Source organism: Haliaeetus leucocephalus, unplaced genomic scaffold (genome assembly GCF_000737465.1).
Source record: "Haliaeetus leucocephalus isolate CR32 unplaced genomic scaffold, Haliaeetus_leucocephalus-4.0 Scaffold840, whole genome shotgun sequence".
NCBI classification, from domain to species: domain Eukaryota; kingdom Metazoa; phylum Chordata; class Aves; order Accipitriformes; family Accipitridae; genus Haliaeetus; species Haliaeetus leucocephalus.
The window spans coordinates 222,778-243,262 of record NW_010973276.1 but is presented as its reverse complement, the minus strand read 5'-3'; the positions used below and the strand labels follow the sequence as shown (position 1 = coordinate 243,262).

General features: G+C 39.5%; 3 protein-coding genes across 8 annotated transcripts in view; 1 reads left to right on the top strand and 2 right to left on the bottom strand.

Annotated features, from left to right (window-relative positions):
- CHEK2 (checkpoint kinase 2) overlaps positions 1-108 on the bottom strand; it is a 20,513-nt gene extending 20,405 nt beyond the window's left edge. For both annotated transcript variants that reach the window (XM_010582038.1, XM_010582039.1), the window contains exon 1: positions 52-108. The gene's annotated coding sequence lies outside the window, so the exon portion shown is untranslated. The remainder of the gene's footprint in view (positions 1-51) is intronic.
- Positions 109-197: 89 nt separating this feature from the next.
- HSCB (HscB mitochondrial iron-sulfur cluster co-chaperone) lies at positions 198-4,251 on the top strand. The gene is made up of 6 exons (XM_010582256.1): positions 198-424; positions 495-591; positions 1,119-1,208; positions 1,764-1,908; positions 2,787-2,834; positions 4,094-4,251. The coding sequence occupies exons 1-6, from the start codon at positions 198-200 to the stop codon at positions 4,183-4,185; spliced, it is 699 nt and encodes a 232-aa protein (XP_010580558.1). The 3' UTR covers positions 4,186-4,251.
- A 90-nt stretch (positions 4,252-4,341) lies between these two features.
- On the bottom strand, positions 4,342-20,167 carry LOC104840812 (solute carrier family 2, facilitated glucose transporter member 11-like). 5 transcript variants are annotated; one of them, XM_010582033.1, is made up of 13 exons: positions 19,968-20,167; positions 19,592-19,686; positions 16,937-17,035; positions 15,126-15,286; positions 14,385-14,509; positions 13,987-14,116; positions 12,596-12,744; positions 9,718-9,905; positions 9,119-9,229; positions 8,904-9,005; positions 7,273-7,348; positions 6,630-6,757; positions 4,342-5,693 (listed from the first exon to the last, which is right to left on the bottom strand). In XM_010582033.1, exons 2-13 carry the CDS (start codon positions 19,643-19,645, stop codon positions 5,490-5,492), a joined length of 1,527 nt encoding a protein of 508 aa, XP_010580335.1. In that variant the 5' UTR covers positions 19,646-19,686; positions 19,968-20,167; the 3' UTR covers positions 4,342-5,489. The 5 variants fall into 5 exon arrangements, with proteins under 5 accessions (XP_010580335.1, XP_010580336.1, XP_010580334.1 ...); XM_010582034.1 differs by having other exon boundaries at positions 20,081-20,108; XM_010582032.1 differs by having other exon boundaries at positions 19,592-20,167.
- Between the last annotated feature and the right edge of the window lie 318 nt (positions 20,168-20,485).

Sequence of the window (20,485 nt, the reverse complement as noted above, 5' to 3'; positions counted from 1 at the left end):
CCTGAGCGCCGGGCCGGGCCCGGCAGCCGGAGGGGAGGGGTCCGAACTCACGGGTGGTGGAGCCCGCGCCGCTCGCCGCGCGGAGCCGGTGCCGCGTTGCTCGGCGCGCACGCGCCCCGCCACTCCTCGCTACGAACTGAGCCAATCGGGGCCCGGCCTGCCGCGCGGGGGGTTGCTGGGAGCTGTAGTCCGGCAGGATGCAGGCGGCGCTGCGGCGGCGTTTCGGCGGCGCGCGGTGGGCGCTCCGCGTTCCCGAGGGGGCCCCGCGGCCTCGCTGCCTCGGGCCGGGCTCCGCCCCGGCCCCGCGGTGCTGGAGCTGCGGCAGCCGCCTCCCCGGCGCCGAGGGGCTGCCTCACTTTTGCCCCGGCTGCCGGGCGCTGCAGCCGCCGGGGCCTCGGCCTGACCTCTTCCGCCTGATGGACTGGTGAGTACCGGCGGGGCGGCCGCGGGCTCGGCCGGCCGCGGGCCTTACGCCGCTCTTCTGTCGCCCGCAGCGAGCGCTCCTTCCGCGTCGACGCGCAGCAGCTGCAGCGGCGGTTCCGGAGCCTGCAGCGCGCTCTTCACCCCGATCGCTTCGGCCGGAGGCCGCCGGTGAGCGCCGGGGCGGGGGCGCCAGCTCTGCCCCCGGCGCGGCTTGCGCGGTTTCCCGGGCGGGGTGGACCGGGCCTCGCCGCCTCCCCCGCCGCGGCCGGCGGGGCGGCAGGGCTCCGGGCGGGAGGAGGCCGCCGTTCGCGTTACGGCCGTGCCGCCCTTGGCGGCGGCGGCGGCCCTGCGAAGCGGCGCGCCGGGTCCCCCCTCGCCCTCCTCTCTTGGGATTACAGGGGCTCGCCGGTGTTTGTGTCCTGGTGCTCGGAAGAGCCCGCTGCGCACGGACCTGCGGCGGAGGGTGACAGTACGGGGCTGCTGCGGTGGGTCTCGAGAACCTCGCTGCGTGAGACGGCAGAGTCCGGCAGTGCGGGTAGCCCCTCTCCCTGCTCTTCCCCTCTCTGTTGAAAATCAGCTTTCCGTTTTACACGCCTGTATTGTTGTGGGAACGCTATTTCTCTGCAGGTAACAAAGCGTAATGGATTTTGCTACCTGTCGTTAACTTGTTGCTGTTATTTGTGGTCCATTCGCAGAAAGAACAGCACTACTCTCAGCAACACTCCTCCTTGATTAATAAGGCCTACCAAACCCTCCTGAACCCTTTGAGCCGTGGCCTCTATCTGGTAAGGTGTCCGCTACGTATTTCATCAATACTGCTGTCACTCACCGTAGGTGGCTGGGGCTGCTGGTGGTAACGCAATCAGTCAGACCTTTGACTCCATCATTAACGTGCTAATTTGTGTTCCTCTGAAGAAGAGGATTACCAGGGACTGAAGGGAGACCAAGACCAAGCTTGTCTGAAAACGCATCAGCTTTTCCACTATTTTCTTTAACATTTTACTGATTATTATTACCATCTCATTTGATGCTCATGTTACACTAATTTGTTTCCTGCGTCACACATGGAGTTTGGCCATGGCTGTTCTTTGACATTTCAGTCTGGCCCTTGGCAGCCTTTGTTACATTTTTTTGCTTTGGTTAACTGCTGATTTTTATGGTCTACCTATGGAGTTAATTTTAAAACTGACTCTGTTTATGCACATTTCATGGAAGAAACCAGAACTTTACCAGATACGAATCTGAGTGAGCCCTAGTAGAAGACTTAATATTCAAGAAAATAATTCACATTGAAATAGATGCCAGAATGCGCATTTCCAAATTCCTGTTTTCTTCACCAGCTGGAGCTGAATGGTGTAGAGCCGGCACAAGAGACAGACTGTGATGCAGACTCAGTGTTTCTCATGGAAATCATGGAAATTAATGAGAAATTAGCAGAACCTAAAAATGAGGATATCCTTGAAGAAATTGAAACTTTAATTAAAGGTAGGTTATGATTTGAGGGGTTTGTACAGAACTAATTTACTGTACCTTGTGTAATGTGAGAGCCTTTCTGAAGAGTTAACTTTTTCAATGTATTTCTCTTAGTATCTCTAACCTGTATTAGTCTTGAGTTGACTCACCGCAAGAGCTTCCCCCCCCCAAAAAATGTTGTCTTCACCAATTCATGCCACCTAAACTTCAAATCTGGCTTGAGAATGTCTTATAACAGTACCTCTTCTGATGGCAAAATAGGTGTGTATATATATTGACTATAAACAGGCACTTATTGAACCTTCAGCAGATCAGGGCAAGTGGACCGTCCTAAAAGAAAGAACCACTCAAAGTGAAGTTTAATAAAATGCTTGACTGACCACTTAAGTAATTTCATTGATATGGACATTGTATTTCTTTCACCTTCTTCAACTTAGCAACCATTATATTAAGTGATTATTATCCTTATACAAGCAACTTTCTTGTTTATGTTGTTGGTGATACCCAAAACATTGAGTTCATTGGTATATTTAATTCTTTGCAGTAACAGTAGTGTGCCAAAAGCAATTAGAGTAACTAGAATAAAAACTAAGAATAAGAAAATTAACTGTAGCAGGGTAAACTGATACACCAAAAGTAAGGTAGATTTCTGGGAAGTTAGTGACCATTGAATTGCATTGGAATTGCTGTCTGTCAACCTGTTTAAACAAAGAAATATATGTTTGAAATTACAGTTTAAAAAAAAAATTGACAGCAATATGACAAACAGCTCTCTTAGCTCCCAAAAGACTGTGAGACTAGTAATTAAGTTTACCACCACAATCAGAACACAGTGGTATTAAATATACCAAGTATGTAACAAAAAGTGAATTAAATAATTTATTTTGCAGTTAAACAAGAAGAACTGACCAAAGAGGTGACTGCAGCTTTTGAAAGAGGTAGCTATTTATATTAAGTATTTAGCTGCCATACATACCAGTTATAAATGCTTAAAAAAATCACGTTCTCTTACTGGCAAGTATTTCCTGAAGTACAGAACAGAAATACTGCATCAAGTAGTTTTCTTTGTTTGGTATTTAGAATAAATAGTTCTGAGCTGAACTTTCTGCTGATTCAGGAAATTCAGGGCCTTACATTAAATAAAAAAAAAAAAATCCATAAAGAAGTTCCAGTTAATTCAATTTGCATCAAAATGATCACTTCAAGTGGGAATGCAGACGCTAAGAAATTTTTAATTTGTTTGTTTCCCAGAATGCTGGGACGAACAGACTCTTTTCTTCATCAAACTTACTACCTATTCTGACATTTCAAATTTGAATTTGGGAGATCTTTCTCTGCAGTCTTGAAGCTGTCAACAGAGTGATGGGCGCTGTTCTTTGCAGTGCAAGTCAAGACAGGGACGATTCAGCTGCTTACCACTGAAGCTGTATGGCAAGAAAAGACCTGATGCCGCATTTAGCCTAAGGTTTTAGGGACTTCCTGTGCAATAATTAACATAACTTTATTCCACAACCAATTGATAGGCAGGAGCTTGAACCATTCCAGACTAGCTTCCTTCCTCTGGGGAGAAACCTTTACGTTTCTCTCCTGGGTCTTGCAATGCTTTTGTTGTGAGGTTTCTGTAGTAGTGCATTGTAATTGTAAAACATCAAACGCAAAGTAGTGCTGGCTAGGCCTGCATATGAAAAATTATAACCTTATAATCTGTCACTCTTTGTACTATGAGAGTTAAGGATTGTGTTGCATCTATCCTTGTCAGTAGGTGATAAACCACCTTTCCTGTCCAGTTGTTTCAGTTTTGGAATTGACACTATCCATACCAGTGTCCTACAAATCTTCTGCATTTTTCAGTGATGGCAGTTGGCCTAATTACATACATTAAAAAAAAAAGTTTGTCTTGTCTATATGCTTAAAATTCCCCAGTGGCTACATCAATACTACAGCCACTTTACAGAAAAGTCATTGAAGGATATTCATGTCACGTTTCTTTTCTAAATTGTACATTTTTACAGTTGAGGTGTTCCAAAACCATCTGAGTTTAAAATAATAGGCAACAGGGTTTTATTTGTGTATGGGTCCTTACAACTTGCAGCTCTCAGTACTGGAACAGGTGCTGTAATTGAAATTTTGAGATTCATTTTGAAAATGAAAATTCAGCCAGCCCTCTATAAACTAATAATGTTTTATTTCATTTCAGATGATCTTCAAGAAGCTAAGAAGCTTCTAGCCAAAATGAAATATTTTTCAAACTTAGAGGATAAACTAAAGAACAAGAAGATCCCTTCCTGATACTGCCTCCTTTACTGTTAAGAGTTAATGTTATTTTCAATTAAACAGCTGATTTAGTTACCAAAATCAGAAAAATGGTGTTTGCTTCTGTTTTCACTAAGCGCTTTAATTCTGAGGGAAGGAAGATAAAGGTAAAAGAAATCCAGTGCTTACTGTGGCACTTTAGTAAGTTAACAGATGGAATCAAGAAATGCTTACAGCCAGGAAAAGATGTAGTAACGTAAGGTAGGACTACGGTCCTAGCAGTTACAGGCATGGAAATGAGTATCAGAGAGGCACACGAACACCGTATGTAATTAAGATTTCTTGCTTTTTGACTACTAAAGTATAGAGAATTTATTTTAAGTTGAGAAAGAGTCCTGGATGAAATGTTGGAGATTAAGCAGAAAGCTCATTCAATAGGTCCTTCAAGCCCTCTCTAGTCTCCTTATATGTGTTCTATCAGACCATCTTGAAAAGTCTTTACAGGTGAAAAGTATTTAATTGCTGTCATCTGTCCTTTCTGCTATTTAGTACTTTTTGTGATGTTGATCTCAATCTGCCAAGAACTGACCTCCAAAACTAGAGGAGGTTTTACCCTGTTGGACAGTTTAAAATGTTAAGATGCTAGGTTAGGGCAAAAAAATAAACTCAGACTCCAGAAACTCTTTTATTAGTGCTGGAAACAAGTCTTTCTAATACACTTTATTACAAATAACAGTAATTCAGATAGGTATAACAGTAATTCAGATAGGTGCTCTCCTGTCTTTGACCAGTTATAGTAGTAGGACTAGATGAGGAATGTCCTTAAATCTTTCAAAGAAGTTACTTAAGTGAAAACCAGCAACTAAATACCCCAATTTATATATGAACTAGAATATTTCAAATATCATTTTCTCAGCAGGTCAGTTCTTGTTTGGATTTTAATGCCTCAAATATTTTATTCCGTAAAGCATTAACATATGCTTGATTACCTGAATCTGAAGAAGGGGCTTAGAAATATAAGAAAAGCTACTGAATTATCTGAAGAAATCTGCTGCGGGGGAGGAATTCGCTGAACACCCTCTCCTGGCATTTGTGTGTCCCTACAACATCAAGTTGTAGTTAAACATCATCTCCTATGTATAATATAATATGTTGTTAATAGCATTTCAGCAATATATGTTTTAACAGCATTTCAGCAAGATTAACCTGCGTTTAAACTTCCTCCAAATATACAGGAGGATTTAATAAGCTACTTGTTCATGGTATTACACTGCTAATTTAGAAGATGCTGTTTGTAATTCTTATTAAAGTTCTGTAACAGCTGTGAAATTATGCAAATTTTAAAATTCATCATGGAGTTGTCTTCTTTCATAAAGCGCTGTTTCCTTTTTTTTGGTATTTCTTCCAAAATTAAGCTTGTGAAATTCCTTTTTGATTTCCAGAAAAGATTTGTTTTTTGTCTCGGGAATTACGAGGAAGATGAAAGCAGCAACTAAGGAGCACTCCAATAAGAACACCAGAAAACAATACTGCTTCAGTCCATTCTGAAAATAAAATTTATTTCATTGCAACATATTTCAAGTATAACAGCGGGTTTTGGAAAATAAAAAGCTTCTTGGTTCCATTCATACCTAACATTGCTGCTCAGATATTTTTAATAAAAAGACGTTTAACCTATCCTTACTTTACATGGAACTTTTTAATTTTTTTTTTTTCTAGATAAAAGACTACCAAATGCTGTGCAATACACTTGGTAGTCTTTTTATTAAAAAAAAAAAAAAAGAAAAAAGATAAACCTTTTAAACACACACTGAACAAGTCACAATGTAATGAAAAGTCAGCACTTGCTACTTAGCTGCCTCATACTTCAAGATTATGTGGTTTATCTTTCTCTGGATGTTTGTTAATACTTTTCAATGCTATAGATTAAAAAAATTTTTTTTTTTTAAGAGAAGCAGAGGACTGTCAAAGCAAGATAGCCTGCTGCATGCTGTTCCTGCATGTTTTGCTCTCAAAAGTGCTAAAACTGAAAATACAAAGCCAGAAATTAAAGCCTGTATTGTTTTTTCTAAAAATCTTCCTGATCACAGAACCCTCTGTATGTAAATTTAGTGAACTCTTGGAGAAGGTGTGAACCACTAGCGCCAGGTACTACTTCTACTTTACTTTGATATAAAAGTGCAAGGCGCTATTAAGAAATGTGTTTTTTGAATCTCAGTATCTGCTTAAGTTTCTCTAGTTTTGATACCTTCTCCATTTTTTAAATCTGAACATGAAAATTAACCCCATGCATTCCTTTTAATTTGCATTTATCATGTTTTATTATTTTTTGTTGTTATCTAAAAAAACATTTTAAGAGGGACTGAATCTAGTTATACTTGGTTGTGTTTAAGTGTTACTGTATAAGAAAAAGCAAGTTGATGGAACCTAAGATTAAATGGGAGGTGATGCAATTATGAAAATGTGTTATGCATACTTACCACTATAAAGGGAAAGAGCATTCCAATTGTGAAGAAACTAATCCAACTAATAGTCCCTCCTATCATGTAGGCAGCAGGACGTGAAGACTGTATAAATAATTCAGCTGTCAGGGTATTTGTTATGCCACCTGGGGGAATGAGTTTCAGAAACAGAATAGGTTATTATGCTAACTGTCCATTTGCAGTATTTCCAATGCCAGAAAAACTATTGCTTTTGAATATGCCAGTAGCTGATCTGATTCTATTTAAAAAAAAAATTATTATTAACAGCACATTTTTTAATCTACTGCCCATGTAGTAAAGTGGCCTTATTTCAGCAGCACTGCTCAGGGAGCAAGGGCCCCTTTAAAAGCGTAACAGGCTTTTTCTTGCTTCTTGTATGACTCAACTGACCTGAAGGCCAGAACTAAGACCCCTGCCACGCATAGCTGGCCCAAAGAAACATGCATGGTGAGCCTCAGTTTCAGGCTATGGGAGACTAAACTGTTCTGATGAGACGGGCTCACTTGTGTTCCTTAGCCAGAGCCTCAGCAGCCATACAGTAAATACTTACCGCCTGGCTTACACAGCAGAGCTGCTGATGTCCCCGCCCCAGCCCCAGACACGCATTCACCATTTTAAAACATTCATCACTCTGTAATACCTGGTCCCAACCCAAAACTCAAGATGAAGGCAAATATAGATGTCATGCTCACATAAGGCACCCATGAGTACAGTTCCTGGAACAGAAGAGAATGAGAAGGTTTAGTTCAGATTTTCACAATCAAGTTTTAAAGTTTAGCTTAACAGTTACATTTCCTTTTGCTATTTTATTGCAACTACAACGAACAGTCAGTCATGGCTGTTTACAGCTAATTTATTTAACAGTACTGCGTCGGAGAAATTAAATATTGTTCATTTAATAATTTTTACTACATGGAGTCTAGTGCTTCTGTTGAGATTTATCATTAGTCCTCAGAGGCTAAAAATTTACACCAATATTGAACATGACAATTATATGTTGTTACTAGTTTAACATTTTGTCAGTGTTTATTTTGGTATTTTATGCTGATCCCATGAGTTATCTGTCATCAAGTACCTCCATAGCATGAACAGACTTCTCATCACATTATTACGTATACATAAATTTCAGTAGTGCAGTAAAGAAACATGATTACTATACATATGAAACCAGGTATGTTAGAAAGACCAAACCTAAGCTTGAAATCCCATTATTCAAAAGCAAACCAAGAAATTTACAGAAGTTACAATAAAATAATTAAACCTAGGTCTCTGCCTAATGGCTGGCTCATTCAACTTTTTGCCTGGCCTAGCAGCTTACTTTATTCCAACCACACAGAAATTACTGTAGGTGCCTCTTCTGTGGTCTGCTTGCCAATCTGTGCAGCCTCTAACCCTACTGTCCCTCCAAACATCAGACCTGCAGCATGACTGCATGTGATCCACCCATTTAAAGCCAGCTTCAAACACTGACGGTGTGGATAAGGAAAGAATTGCAGCTCTTTAATCCTACCTTTGTCAAATAAGGATTTATCAGGCAACCAAATACTGACTAAATTGAGTTGCTCACTGTTGGAGCTACACCTGCATCATCTTGCTTGGATTACCCGAAGGTAATGATAAATATTTAGTATAGTACGGTCTGCAAATGTGGAGATACATTTCCTCTAAACATTCATTTCAGGAGGTTTGTGGGGTTGCCTTATTTGAGCTGATACGGTATACAGAACAACTTACGATGCATCTCTTCATACCACATCAAAAAGCAAGGCAGGATGTTGTCTTCGCATGATAAACTTAAGGCACTGTGAATATGTCTAGTGAGTTCCCAACAGTTTCTGTGAATTTACACTTAATGGATTTAAGCGTCTTTTGAATTTCAGCATCTTTACAATATTTGTTGTTTGATCATTTGCTTACAATTAAGTGACTGAAATGGACTCTGATGCTTAATATCATCACTATATGATATATAGTATTTTATCCTAAAATTACTTTAAAAGCTACAATAAATGCAGTTTTGTCATTGCTTAGTTTTGTCAGCATTAAATGCAGCTACAGCTTTAAGACAAATACATGATCAAAGCTTAGCTGAGAGCATTCTCTTATTTTAGGGAAAGATGGCTCCAGAATTGATCCAATCTTTCAATTGCTGTCATTTTTTATGCTGCTGTTTAAACCTATGTAGCTCTTATCTTCCAGCTGTGTTTGAGTGTCACAGATTTTCAATCACTATAGTCATATCATGCAATATAAATGAGTTTTTCTTTACACCTGGTAAGTCAGAGAGAATGTTAAAACAATGCTCCAAAGGGTCATAAGGAGATAACCCCCAATGATGAGGTATCTTCTTCCCACGTAGTCTATCAGTAAACCCTGTGGAAAAGACATCATTTTCTGTTACTATATTAATCTCCTATTTACCAATGTTCTTCAAGAAGAAGAATCGTTACTCTTTATGCTAGGAGATAGAATAAATTGTTACTTACACAGGTGAGAGCTGTGAGGCATTCACAAGCTCCAGTGCCAAGTGTCACATACGGGATTTTTTCTGCTGAGATCCCAGCTTGTTCAAAAATGTAAGTTGCATAGAAATAAATCTACAACAACAACAAAAAAAAAAGGGGTGTTCCCAGTAGTTAAATCATTGGCTGGAAACAAAGTCAAGTTCATACTAAATATACAGCTCAATTATTTTCTATTGTGAGTTATTAATTTCACATAAACAGCAAGAAGAATCTGTTAAAATTCATGTCTAGGTAAACATATTGCTATCATAAAAGCAAATATAATTATTCAACTTACTGAATATAATACTTCAAATTCTTAAACCAGACACAATGGGATAAGCTGATCCACTTTTATTTACTTTTTCAGAAGAATTCTTTAAAGAAATTTACATACCAGAAACACACAAATGAAAAAAAAATTGAAAAAAAGAGAAACACAGACATAACACAAAGATACTCTTTGCCACTGATCCCATTTCTCTAAGCTTCTCTATCTGGATCCTTTGTGTTAATAAAAGGTTGAAAAACAGATGGAAATTAAATAATTATTTAAGCTGTTAGTATGTATGAAATCTTACGGCATTTATCCCACTGAGCTGTTGGCCCATAGTCATCACAATCACAGTAATGAGCTGCCATCTCACACCACGATCAGTGAATAATTGCCAGGGCTTCTTGGGTTTCTCCCCGTCTAAGGCAAAACATTCCTGCTGTATGTCTTCCATCTCCCTTCGATACTCTGAAGAACCATGAAATTGTTTCAAAGCTAGAAAAAAGAAGAAAATAAATTCTCTTATGTTTACCTATTAACCACAACTTCTGGAAAATCATCTCTTTCCATAATTACCTTGCTTTGGCTAGGATATGAAAACTTTGTGCTTTAGAAAGCTGGGAAAAAAATAATTTGCTTTGTGACTTGTTTTTTGCTTGCTGGTTTTCCAACATCTTTTGCTGTGGTAGATTTGGAGTGTCATTACTTTGCTTTTTTTAGAGGAATATCTGACTCTGAAATATTCACCAAGCAAAATATTTTGAAGTGGTTTATATCTGAACCACAGACCTCCAAATAGTCTTTTCATTAAAGGACACTCGAAGCGCTTTGAAGTCTTTTGCTTAAATTCTAGGCAGATATCAAGTCTTTTCTTAGGTCCCCATCTTTAATTTTGCCAGTGGAATGCATTTAGTGAGCTGGAGTAATGATGGTAAGTAATTCTTCTAAGGCAAGTACTATCAGAAATCAGTTGGATGCAAAACTAAAACCTTTACTAATGGTCCTAAAACCTAGAGTACATAACATCAGTTCCTCTAAAATCTTCAAGGTTAAATATATCGTGACAGTTTGTCTTCTTAAGGGCAACAGTAGAACTTTTGATGATCCTGAAAGCAAACTTTCCAATGCTATTGTTATCACTAACAGTGTAACCAGCTTGAAGCTCTAGCCACTCTTCAGCGTCAGTTCAGGAGCAACCACAATTCTTGGAAAAAAAAAAAACAATCCATGATTATGTTATTTCAGAAAAAAAAAATTGAGAGGGAAGACTTGAATATGGTACAGAGATTGCAAGCTTCATTTATATTTAAAAAATTACATTTAACGAAGCCCAAACTAGATCATAATCTGAAAGGGACATTATGGTCATCTTGTCCATGGCTTCCAAATTAGACAGAATTAACTCCATAAGTCAATTGTTGTTACTGTGCTTTTGCAGTTGTGATGGTCCATGAGCATTTTTGGGCGAGGTAAGCAGAGAGAGGTATTTTTATTAGATCAGCTGAAAAACTTGGCAGGAGGAAAGGAGACAGGTCTGCAGGTACAGATGACTTTATCTAAAAATTTAACTTTTTTGTCTGTTTTTTAATTACCCAGTATAATACAAGATTTCACCTCTCTCTGTGAACCCTGCCTCTTTTGTAATTCCTAACAAATTTTACCTTGGCCTAAAGGCTTCCCTGAATTAAGCCTCTTTAACTTCTTTTATGAAGATCTTTCCACAAGATATACTGTTCTACCTACGAATACCTTTTCTAGACAGATACAAATTCATATGCTCATCAACAGCACTTCAAAACAAGTAACAGAAGAAAAGAAAAGAAGAAATGGTTTTCCTTTATTTATGTATACAATGAAAACTGAATTAAATACAACGCTATCAAACGGTAACAAGGAAAACTTCCTTTGTTCATTTCTCTCATTTATTTAGCATTTTAAATGGAAGATCCAGGGATCACAAGTGTCATTTTATGTCACTGTGAACTATATCAGAATCACCATACCTGGTAGAAGTAGAAACACTGAACACATTTCTGAAAAATATGTGACCAAGTATTTTATTGTCCAGATTTGTACATTGGGATCTCTGAATTTTTTTTCTGTCCTCTCAATTTTATTAATTGGTTATTATTTTAGAGAGGGTCTTTTCATATTTATTTAACAGACCTTCAAACTGAATTAATCAGACCTGCTTACTTATAGTGACTAATACTTTACTCTTTGGAGTATTATTCCACTGAGTCTCTCTGGGAAGTAAAATACCTCACATCCACTGTACATGAGGATACAAATGGCTACCTCAGTGTCTTCTTTTGGCACGCTATGGTGAAAAAAAATCTCTTGTGATATTTAGTTTCTTCTTGCAGTATATAAAGAGAACTGTGTAATTTCAGGATAAAGAAAATCACAACTAATCTGAATTTTTGTCTTTCAAATTCTTGTAGCGTGTGGGCTTCACTTGCTCATTTCTGCAGTACTGCACAGCTATCCATTACAGTTATTTCTTGAGTAGGGCTTGAATAAAAGGAGAACAATCATAGATCTCTGAAAGATAAAGTGAAAAGTTTAAGCTGTCATAGTTCTCCCACATGATATAACAGGGGAAAAAAGGTATTTAAAAGATAACTAAATATTTAGAAAATGGAGGATAAGGAGCTTCCTGGTCAAATAGCCAATTAATCACTTCTTTAATATCACCTCTTTTTCAGTAAAAAGCTCTCTAATTTTTCAGCTACTTATGCTGTCTCCATTTTATTATATTATTTTTTATTATTTCTTACAGGAGAAGTATAACAGTATCACTGAATGGAAGAAAATATCCAATATAACTGATACTTAATCTGTGACATGACCTGAGAAATGAATAATCCAGTGAGAGGTTATGTAGTTCAGGTATGTTACTTCATCCATGAGAAAAATTATAAAATCTTTAGAGATTTCACTAAAGAGTAACAAAACACGAACATATATTTGAAACAAGATAATAAAGTTTTGTTCACAATTCATTATAGACTCCTGAGTTGTACAATCCCTTTTTCCATATAAGCTTACCGGAGTAAAAACATGGGCCAAAAAGCACTAGGCAATGTAACTATGTCATGTTGATAAAAGGAGAATCTGGAACCCAATATATTCATTGTACCGTTCTGAAGACACAGAGGAAGTATGAAAATGCTGTAAATTACCTTTGGCACAGCTCAGCTCATCACCTCTGTCAATAAGAAGATATCTGGGACTTTCAGGAAACCATGGCAGGAATAGAAGTTGGGCAAATGCTGGGAAACAGCTGCTGGATAGCAACAGAGGCCAATACGTTTCTGCACCTAGTAATTCCCTGGGAGACGTGTGGAAAAAGAAGGAAAAAAACCCCAAGTAATTAGCTACTCGTGACTATTCAGAAGACTTTTGGGAGCAAGATGTTTGTCCTTTGAGAAAAGTTCCCTTGTAACCAGTTACCTACATCTTGTGAGCCTCAGCAGAAAGAGGTTAGGAAATATTTTCCGGTCACTCTGAAATCAGGTTTCACTCAGGAAGAGATAAGCAACACTATTTTACTGCTGCTTATTGCTGTGTTGGTCCTAAGCATTATTTTCAGGTTTGCCAAAGCAGTATTTCCTAGCAATGCAGGAAAGTAAAAGCATACATACTTCACCTTAAGGTCTGCAGCAGTATCTGCTTTTGAGAATCATAGAATAATTTACGATAGAAAGGAACTCAAGAAAATCACCTGATCCCACCTCCCATTCAAAGTTATCTAATGAGAAGGTATATTACACAGAAAGGAATCATTAAAATTGGTATAGTTAGAATCAGCAGGATGATGTGTTGTGGGCAATATAAACTTCTTAAAATACAAAGTGTATCGCATTTTAAATACTGACCCTAGATTATACAGCCTGAAGTTTATATTCTACTTACTTTGTAGCACTTCACACCTGAAGTATCTAGCAAAATCAGTTAATTCAGAAGCTAATAATAAGGAAAAAGAGAAGTCTCAGTGCTTTTGGTAGAGGGACAGAGAAAAAACAGGTAATGTGCTGTTACTCAGGGTACTAGCAGTTGCTCTTAGGGCAGTGGAAAGTTTCTAGCAGACTTAATGAAAGCAGCTTTTCATCTTGAGGCTGTGCAGGCTCTGTTCTTGGAACTTTTTAAGCTCCAACTGGATAATGTCCCTAGCAACTTCATCTGATCTCACAAGGTACAAAACCAGCAGTAGTGCTACAATACAGAAGTTATGAGTCCTTTGCTCTCAAGTCCTGTCTTATGAATGACAACTGTCTCCAACAAGAAACTGGCAGAAAATATGAACTTAGCATAAATGTACCTATTTTACTAATGCTGTTCTGGCTAACCCATCTAAACTGAGAATACTCCCCTGGGGAGATAGCACAGATGGTTTGCAGTTGTAGGAATAAGGTGGCAAAAGCAGGGTTTTCTTCTTACAGGTAGACCTTCTATATGAAGTTGATTCACTAATGCTACAATGGCCACAACGAATGTTTTGCAGAGAGCTGCAGGGAATTGGAATTCTGTACGTACGAGTAACACAAGGCAGGAAAAAAAATGCATTTCTAACCTCAAACCAATTATTTGTCCTGTCAGAATCCCTCCAGTCAGAAAGATGGAACTCCCCATGGCCATGCCACCTCTAAGATGTTTTGGGGCAACCTCTCCAAGATACAGAGGCTGCACACAGATCCCAATACCTGCAAGTAAATGGAATAACATTTTCCTGTTAATAGATCTTGCTTTGAAGAGAATTACTGAACCAAAACAAGTAGGAAATCGGACCTAGCTACTATCTCCTATTAATTTAGCTGCCTTCAGATTCCAAGTTAGACTACAGAACATTTTTGTCATCATATCATCACAAAGCAGCCTACAAACACATATCATAATAGCTACAGAATCATCAGTAACAATAATTTATCATTCACCGTAGTTTATTGAAAGTAGGAATAGGAAATCATTCACCTGAATTTATGCCAATCAAAAACCTTCCAGCAATCAGTAACTCAAACAATCCTGTAGGAAAACTGATCCCCATTAAAATGGAGGCCAGTATTGCTATAATATTATTCATCAAAAGAGCTCCTTTCCTGAAGAGGAGGAAAAAAAACCAAAACAAAACATTAAGGAAATCTGCAATAACATGTTTTTTAAAAAGATTTCCTTTCTGGTAATAGGGGAAAAAATGGTCTTTATACTGAAGAAATGTGCTACTCACTGGAAACCCAGATATCTGATACAACTATTTACTCATATTTTAAAAAAGTCCAAACATAAGGATAATGCATAAACATGACAGAAATGCCTGACAAGGTAGGAGAAGGGTTTTGTTCATTTATGCTATTTCCATACAGAATGCGCGTGAAATGTTACGAATTACACAGCATGTCGTTACTGGCACGAAGGCTGCAAATGCGTATGGGGGACCTGTGTTTCCTACCATACAGTATGTGCATACTCCCACTTAGATTTCAGTAAATGTAATGGGAAGGCTAGACTGGAAGGCTATAATTCAGGGCTCATCTTTTAAAGTCACATTCAAACAAACTGGAAAATTCTACCAGAAAACTCTGCTTTGAAGTGAAAAACATTCACAGTCACCCAAGGTACATTTTCTCCCACTCTTTTCCCATTTATTTACTTTATAATCCAGTGAGAAAGTAGGAAAAGAAAACGTGCTGCTACATGCCTGCTGCTGTAACTCACCTGCCTAGCCGAATTGCCATGCTGCCTCCAATAAGGGCTCCACACAGGCCTCCAAGCGAAAATATAGAAGCAATGACAGACCAAAGAAAAGTCAGCAACTCTGGATTTAGTTCCTTGTGATAACGACTAGTCCAGGTTTCATTTAAGAACTTGTGTATATGCTGCAGTAGAAAACAGTAATGAATGTGTAGCATTACATGTAGCCCTACAGCATAGCACTATAAGTAACTTGCACCTCAATCCTGAAAACCAATTCTGGGAGCTAACAAAAAAATATAATCTTAGTTGTATTATATTAAAAACAACCATGACTAGCAGAATCTTCCTTGACCATAATACCATTTCCTACTCTCCATACATCTCAAAGACTGCTCATCAGCTTTGATTTTGTAGTCTACCTCAGGAGAGGCTGTATTCCACTAGAGGAGAAACATAACCTTTCCATATACTGCTACAAAAGAGCTCTGAGGTCCTTCTGAATGTAGGGGGAGGACAGGGTGGATAGGTAGGTCCTACTGTTTTTTAGGAACATCTCAGAGCGCAGAGGTCTTGTATAACCTAAAAAATTTTACTGTCAGAAGACTCATTCTGACACTTGATTTAAATCTTCCTGCCTTAGCATAATCCAACAATTCATAGTAAAATCCCTTTCTGCAACTCTAATATTCCTCCGCCCTTGTTACAGTATTCATGTGTCAGAACTTTTAAACTCTTATTCTACATGCTTGGTTTCCTAAAATTTGTCTTTAGAAACTCTAGAACTGACATGTATATGCAATCAGAGGCTTCTGTTCTTGGCCAGCAAACAAAGACTAACAGAAGAACAAACTTCCTGGACTCTCCATTTCTAGCATATTACATGTTCTTTCACAAACAGCTTATTTTAACCTTTGTAAAAAGCATACCATATGGTAACAAATTCAGTCTTCAAAGTTTCACAAGAAAATAAATCAGCTGACAGCAGAAAATTATACCCATCACTTTCACAAGACCATTTGCTCAGATGCTCTTGAGTCATCCACAAAATATGCAAAATCCTCAAGGCCATGGCAATGGAAGCAAAAGTAACAAGTAGGTGAAAACACCTACAAGATACTCAGACACTACAGATGCAACTTTTTGACTAAGATCTTTCTCAGTAAGCTGCCTTGTGATAGACAACTATAACTATCCTTTCTCCATATTAGCCAGCAATAGGACACATGGGAATGGTTCAAAGCTGCGTCAGGGGAGGTTTAAACTTGACATCAGGAGAAACAGTGGTGACATTTTACAGTAAGGTTGATCAAACCCTGGGACAGGCTTCCTAGAGGTGGTCAATGCCCCACGCCTGTCAGTGTTTAAGAGGCATTTGGACAATGCCCTTAATAACGTGCTATAACTTTTGGTCAGCCATGAAGTGGTCAGGCAGTTGGACTAGATGATCCTTGTAGGTCCCTTCCAACTGAAATTGTTATGTTCTATTCTATTCTTTCTATTCTATTCTTAATGTTCTGGGCTATTTTAGTCAAAGGTGTAACTGGAGGATGTTACTTATTCATCCAGTTAATCCTTCTACAACAGACTTTAACAGAGATATGTATGTGGCATATTTGGCACTTTTATCTGACACAGAATACCTCTGATGGGAGGTACTCACAAACAAATTCACACGAAACCATTCTGAAAGTCAACAAGAATCCTTCATACAAGAGGAAGCCTGCTTTGGTTCCTGCTGTGATCGCAGTAAAAGTGCATTTGGCCCCTCGGCCAGTTAAGACAGGATGCCTCCACCACTGTAAAACAACCCTGTGTACAAGACAGTATTTTACCTGGGTGGGTGCATTGATAATGGAAACATTATACCCATACTGAAAGGTCCCTCCAATTCCAACAGCACAAACAGCCAGAAACAAGGTCCAGCTGGGGAACTAGAAAACAGAAGAGAGTAACGTGCATGAAAGAGACAGGGCCTTGAACCTACATGCATATAATATCTAGGAGAAAATCATGCTGAAATATATCATGTATTTAGTTTTGAACCGTTAAAGTATTTGTTTAGAAAACTAAATAAACTCTCAAACACCTGCAACAGGAGAAACATTTCATGATGACTTTGGCTATGATCACTAACGTCTTTTAGAGATGCAACAATTACAAGTACACAGATTAAGTGTAGGCAACACAACCATTGCACTGCTGACAGCATATTTACTGAACAGTGTAAACACATTTTGCACAAACCACGCTGCTCATGGTGTCTGTTACTTATGAAAGAATGTTAGGACTGTTTATGTTTGGTGTTAGAGGCACAATGACTCAGTACAAGAATCAACCAAATCCCAATTGCTGTGACTCACATTTCAACTGAGATGTGAGAAATAACAGTATTTTATTTCCCTCAGCAAGTCCCTAAGTTGATTACTGGATGTCTGCAAGTTAGCAGATGCTAAACCTTAGTATCTTAAATCACAACATATTGTTCACCAATAATATTATTCAATCTAAAGTTTATTAGCATGTATTTTTTAATTTTTCAATATTGATTACCTAGTTACATTCCTAAATCAGTATTTAGGAAATGAAATTAATAGATTCACAGACTCATAGGTTTTAAGGTCAACAGAAACCACTACTGTGTTACATTCTAATCTCAAGAGAGTCTAATTCGTCATAAAACATTATACTTTGGATGAGGCCTCTGTGTCAGAAAAGATCTCTAGAGGTTTATACATTGTCTGGCTTTCTGATGTGATGCTTCTTGACTCTACTTTTTATTGAATACTATAGTACTAAAAATAACATCCAGTTCAAATGTTTAGCAACCCTTTCATCAAAAATTAAGTCCTAATTTCATCTCATATTATCTTTTTATCTAACTTCAGCTAGCCACAACAATGTCTCCTATATTAAAGGCACTTCTGTGATCAATTTCCTCTTCCTTCATAAAGACTATACATAATTTGTTTTTATAAGCTTGTGCTCCCTGAATTTCTCATTATAAGGTATGTAGACTAGTTCGTCCTCATTCTCATTCTTGGTCCAGTTCCCAGTAATGTTGAGTTATTCCAGATGCTATACTGTATTCTGAAAGAGCTGTGTCTCTCCTGAAGATAATCCATCAAAACTTCCTTCATTCAGGACTGAAATTCAGAAGAAATTGAAACTGATCTTATTAAAGTAAAATCCAGTCGATACCTTGTCCTGGTTTCAGCTGGGATAGAGTTAATTTTCTTCCTAGTAACTAGTACAGTGCTATGTTTTTGAGTTAGGTATGAAAAGAATGTTGATAACACTGATGTTTTCAGTTGTTGCTAAGTAATATTTAGTCTAAAGTCAACGATTTTTCAGCTTCTGATGCCCAGCCAGCAAGAAAGCTGGAGGGGTACAAGAAGTTGGGAGGGGACACAGCCAAGGCAGCTGACCCAAACTGGCCGACAGGGTATTCCATACCATGTGACGTCACATGTACTATATAAACTGGGTGGAGTGGGGGCAGGGGGATTGCCGCTTACAGACTAACTGGGCATTGATCGGTGGGTGGTGAGCAACTGCATCGTGCATCACTTGTATATTCTAATCCTTTTATTATTACTATTGTAATTTTATTAGTGTTATCATTATAATTATTATTTTCTTCTCTTCTGTTCTATTAAACCATTCTTATCTCAACCCACGAGTTTTACTTCTTTTCCCAATTTTCTCCCCCATCCCACTGGGTGGGGGGGAAGTGAATGAGCGCCTGCATGGTGCTTAGTTGCTGGCTGGGGTTAAACCGTGACATACCTCCTTACGGTTTCCTGCAAATAAAAAGCATTTCTCTGAATGACAGCCGAAGTAATGAATTAAGAGTAATAAATAAGAGCTGCAGCGACTACAGTAGAAAAAAAATAAAACTATAGGTGGTAAATATAGGCACTACACACTCAGACCTTTCTATTAACCAAATACTGTCAACGTATTTTGTGTGCCTCATGGGTACAACCTAGAATCTAGAAGAGACAGAAAACAAACAAACAAACAAAACCCCAGAATCATTAACATACATCACATAACTTACGTTTTGTTATGTCAGCTGTGTTCTTCTTCCTGCCCAAATCAGTCTGCTCATTACACGAACATGTTGTGTCACATTGAAGTTTGGGGCCCGATTTCTTAGAGCATGGACAACAGCCTTACCTGTTCTGTAAGCTACTTAACTCCCAACAGTTTATAAGCACTTTCACCTCATTTCAAAAACATGCCCCAAACAAAATTCAATTTACATTCAAGGGGGTGGGATGAGAAAACGTGCTTTTACAGCTTCCATTTTATAACATGGCTAGGCGTCTAAGGAAAACACAAAACTTTACAAGCCTGATCATCTAATGTCTTTTTATTTAAAAGTAAACATGAAACAATCAGAGAATTTCACCTTTGTGCATCATTGTTAAGGCTACAAACTCTCTGCGGGATCCATCTTCAGAGGCCAAGACGGTTCTGCTTACCTTGCTGCGTGTGCTAGACCCTCTCAGCAGGGGCTGGTACTCCATTCTTAGCATGGGCTGAATTTGATTTCCTTTGCAAAATTTAGTAAACTACACTACAGGAATAAAAGGTGCCAAAGAAATGAAGTTACTATTGTATTAACACACAGATTTTTGCCTTCCATCTCTAGCCATTGGGATTCTTCTCAATGGTTCACTTCTTTATGACAGAAACATCCAACTTTCATAAAGCCTTACAGTAGCTACAGAGAGCTTTCCCACGCTCAACACCACAGCCCATGCACTTTCTTCATTTAAGTCAGAGCAGAAAACATACCCCGTTAGTCACCCGCTAGCTGCAGCTTTCAGCTACTAAAGAAAACGGCAGGGCGATTACCTTGTGCTTCGGTGTCATACCTCCCGACAGCTCACCGCCGCACCACTCGCTCGCTGCTTCCCCACAGCTACAGCCCAGACAGCGGGCGAAAAGCTGCCGACTGAGCTCCTCACCTGACTGGGATTTGGCTGCTGCGCCGCCGGCCCGCCCCAGCCCGGCGCTTCTGGCTGCCGGCCGCGGAGATTACGCCAGGCCGCGGACAAAAGTGGGTCTGTCTCGACGGTCCCTTGGGAGCCGGGGCTTTGCCGCTGCCGGGGACGGCGGGGGCCTCCCGCCCCGGGGGTCCGTGCTGCCCCATGGCCGCTGCGGCGCCGACGACGACTTCTTTGCCCCGCGGGCCGCCCCCGCCGCCACCCGGGACTACAGCTCCCGCCGCGCCCCTCAATCCGGGACTACAGCTCCCGCCGCGCCCCGCGCTACGGCCGGGACTACAGCTCCCATAGTGCCCGCGTCAGCCTTCTCCAAGTGCGGCGAAAGGCCTGGAAAGGATCTGGGCTCTGGCGGTGTCGTCCAGCTCC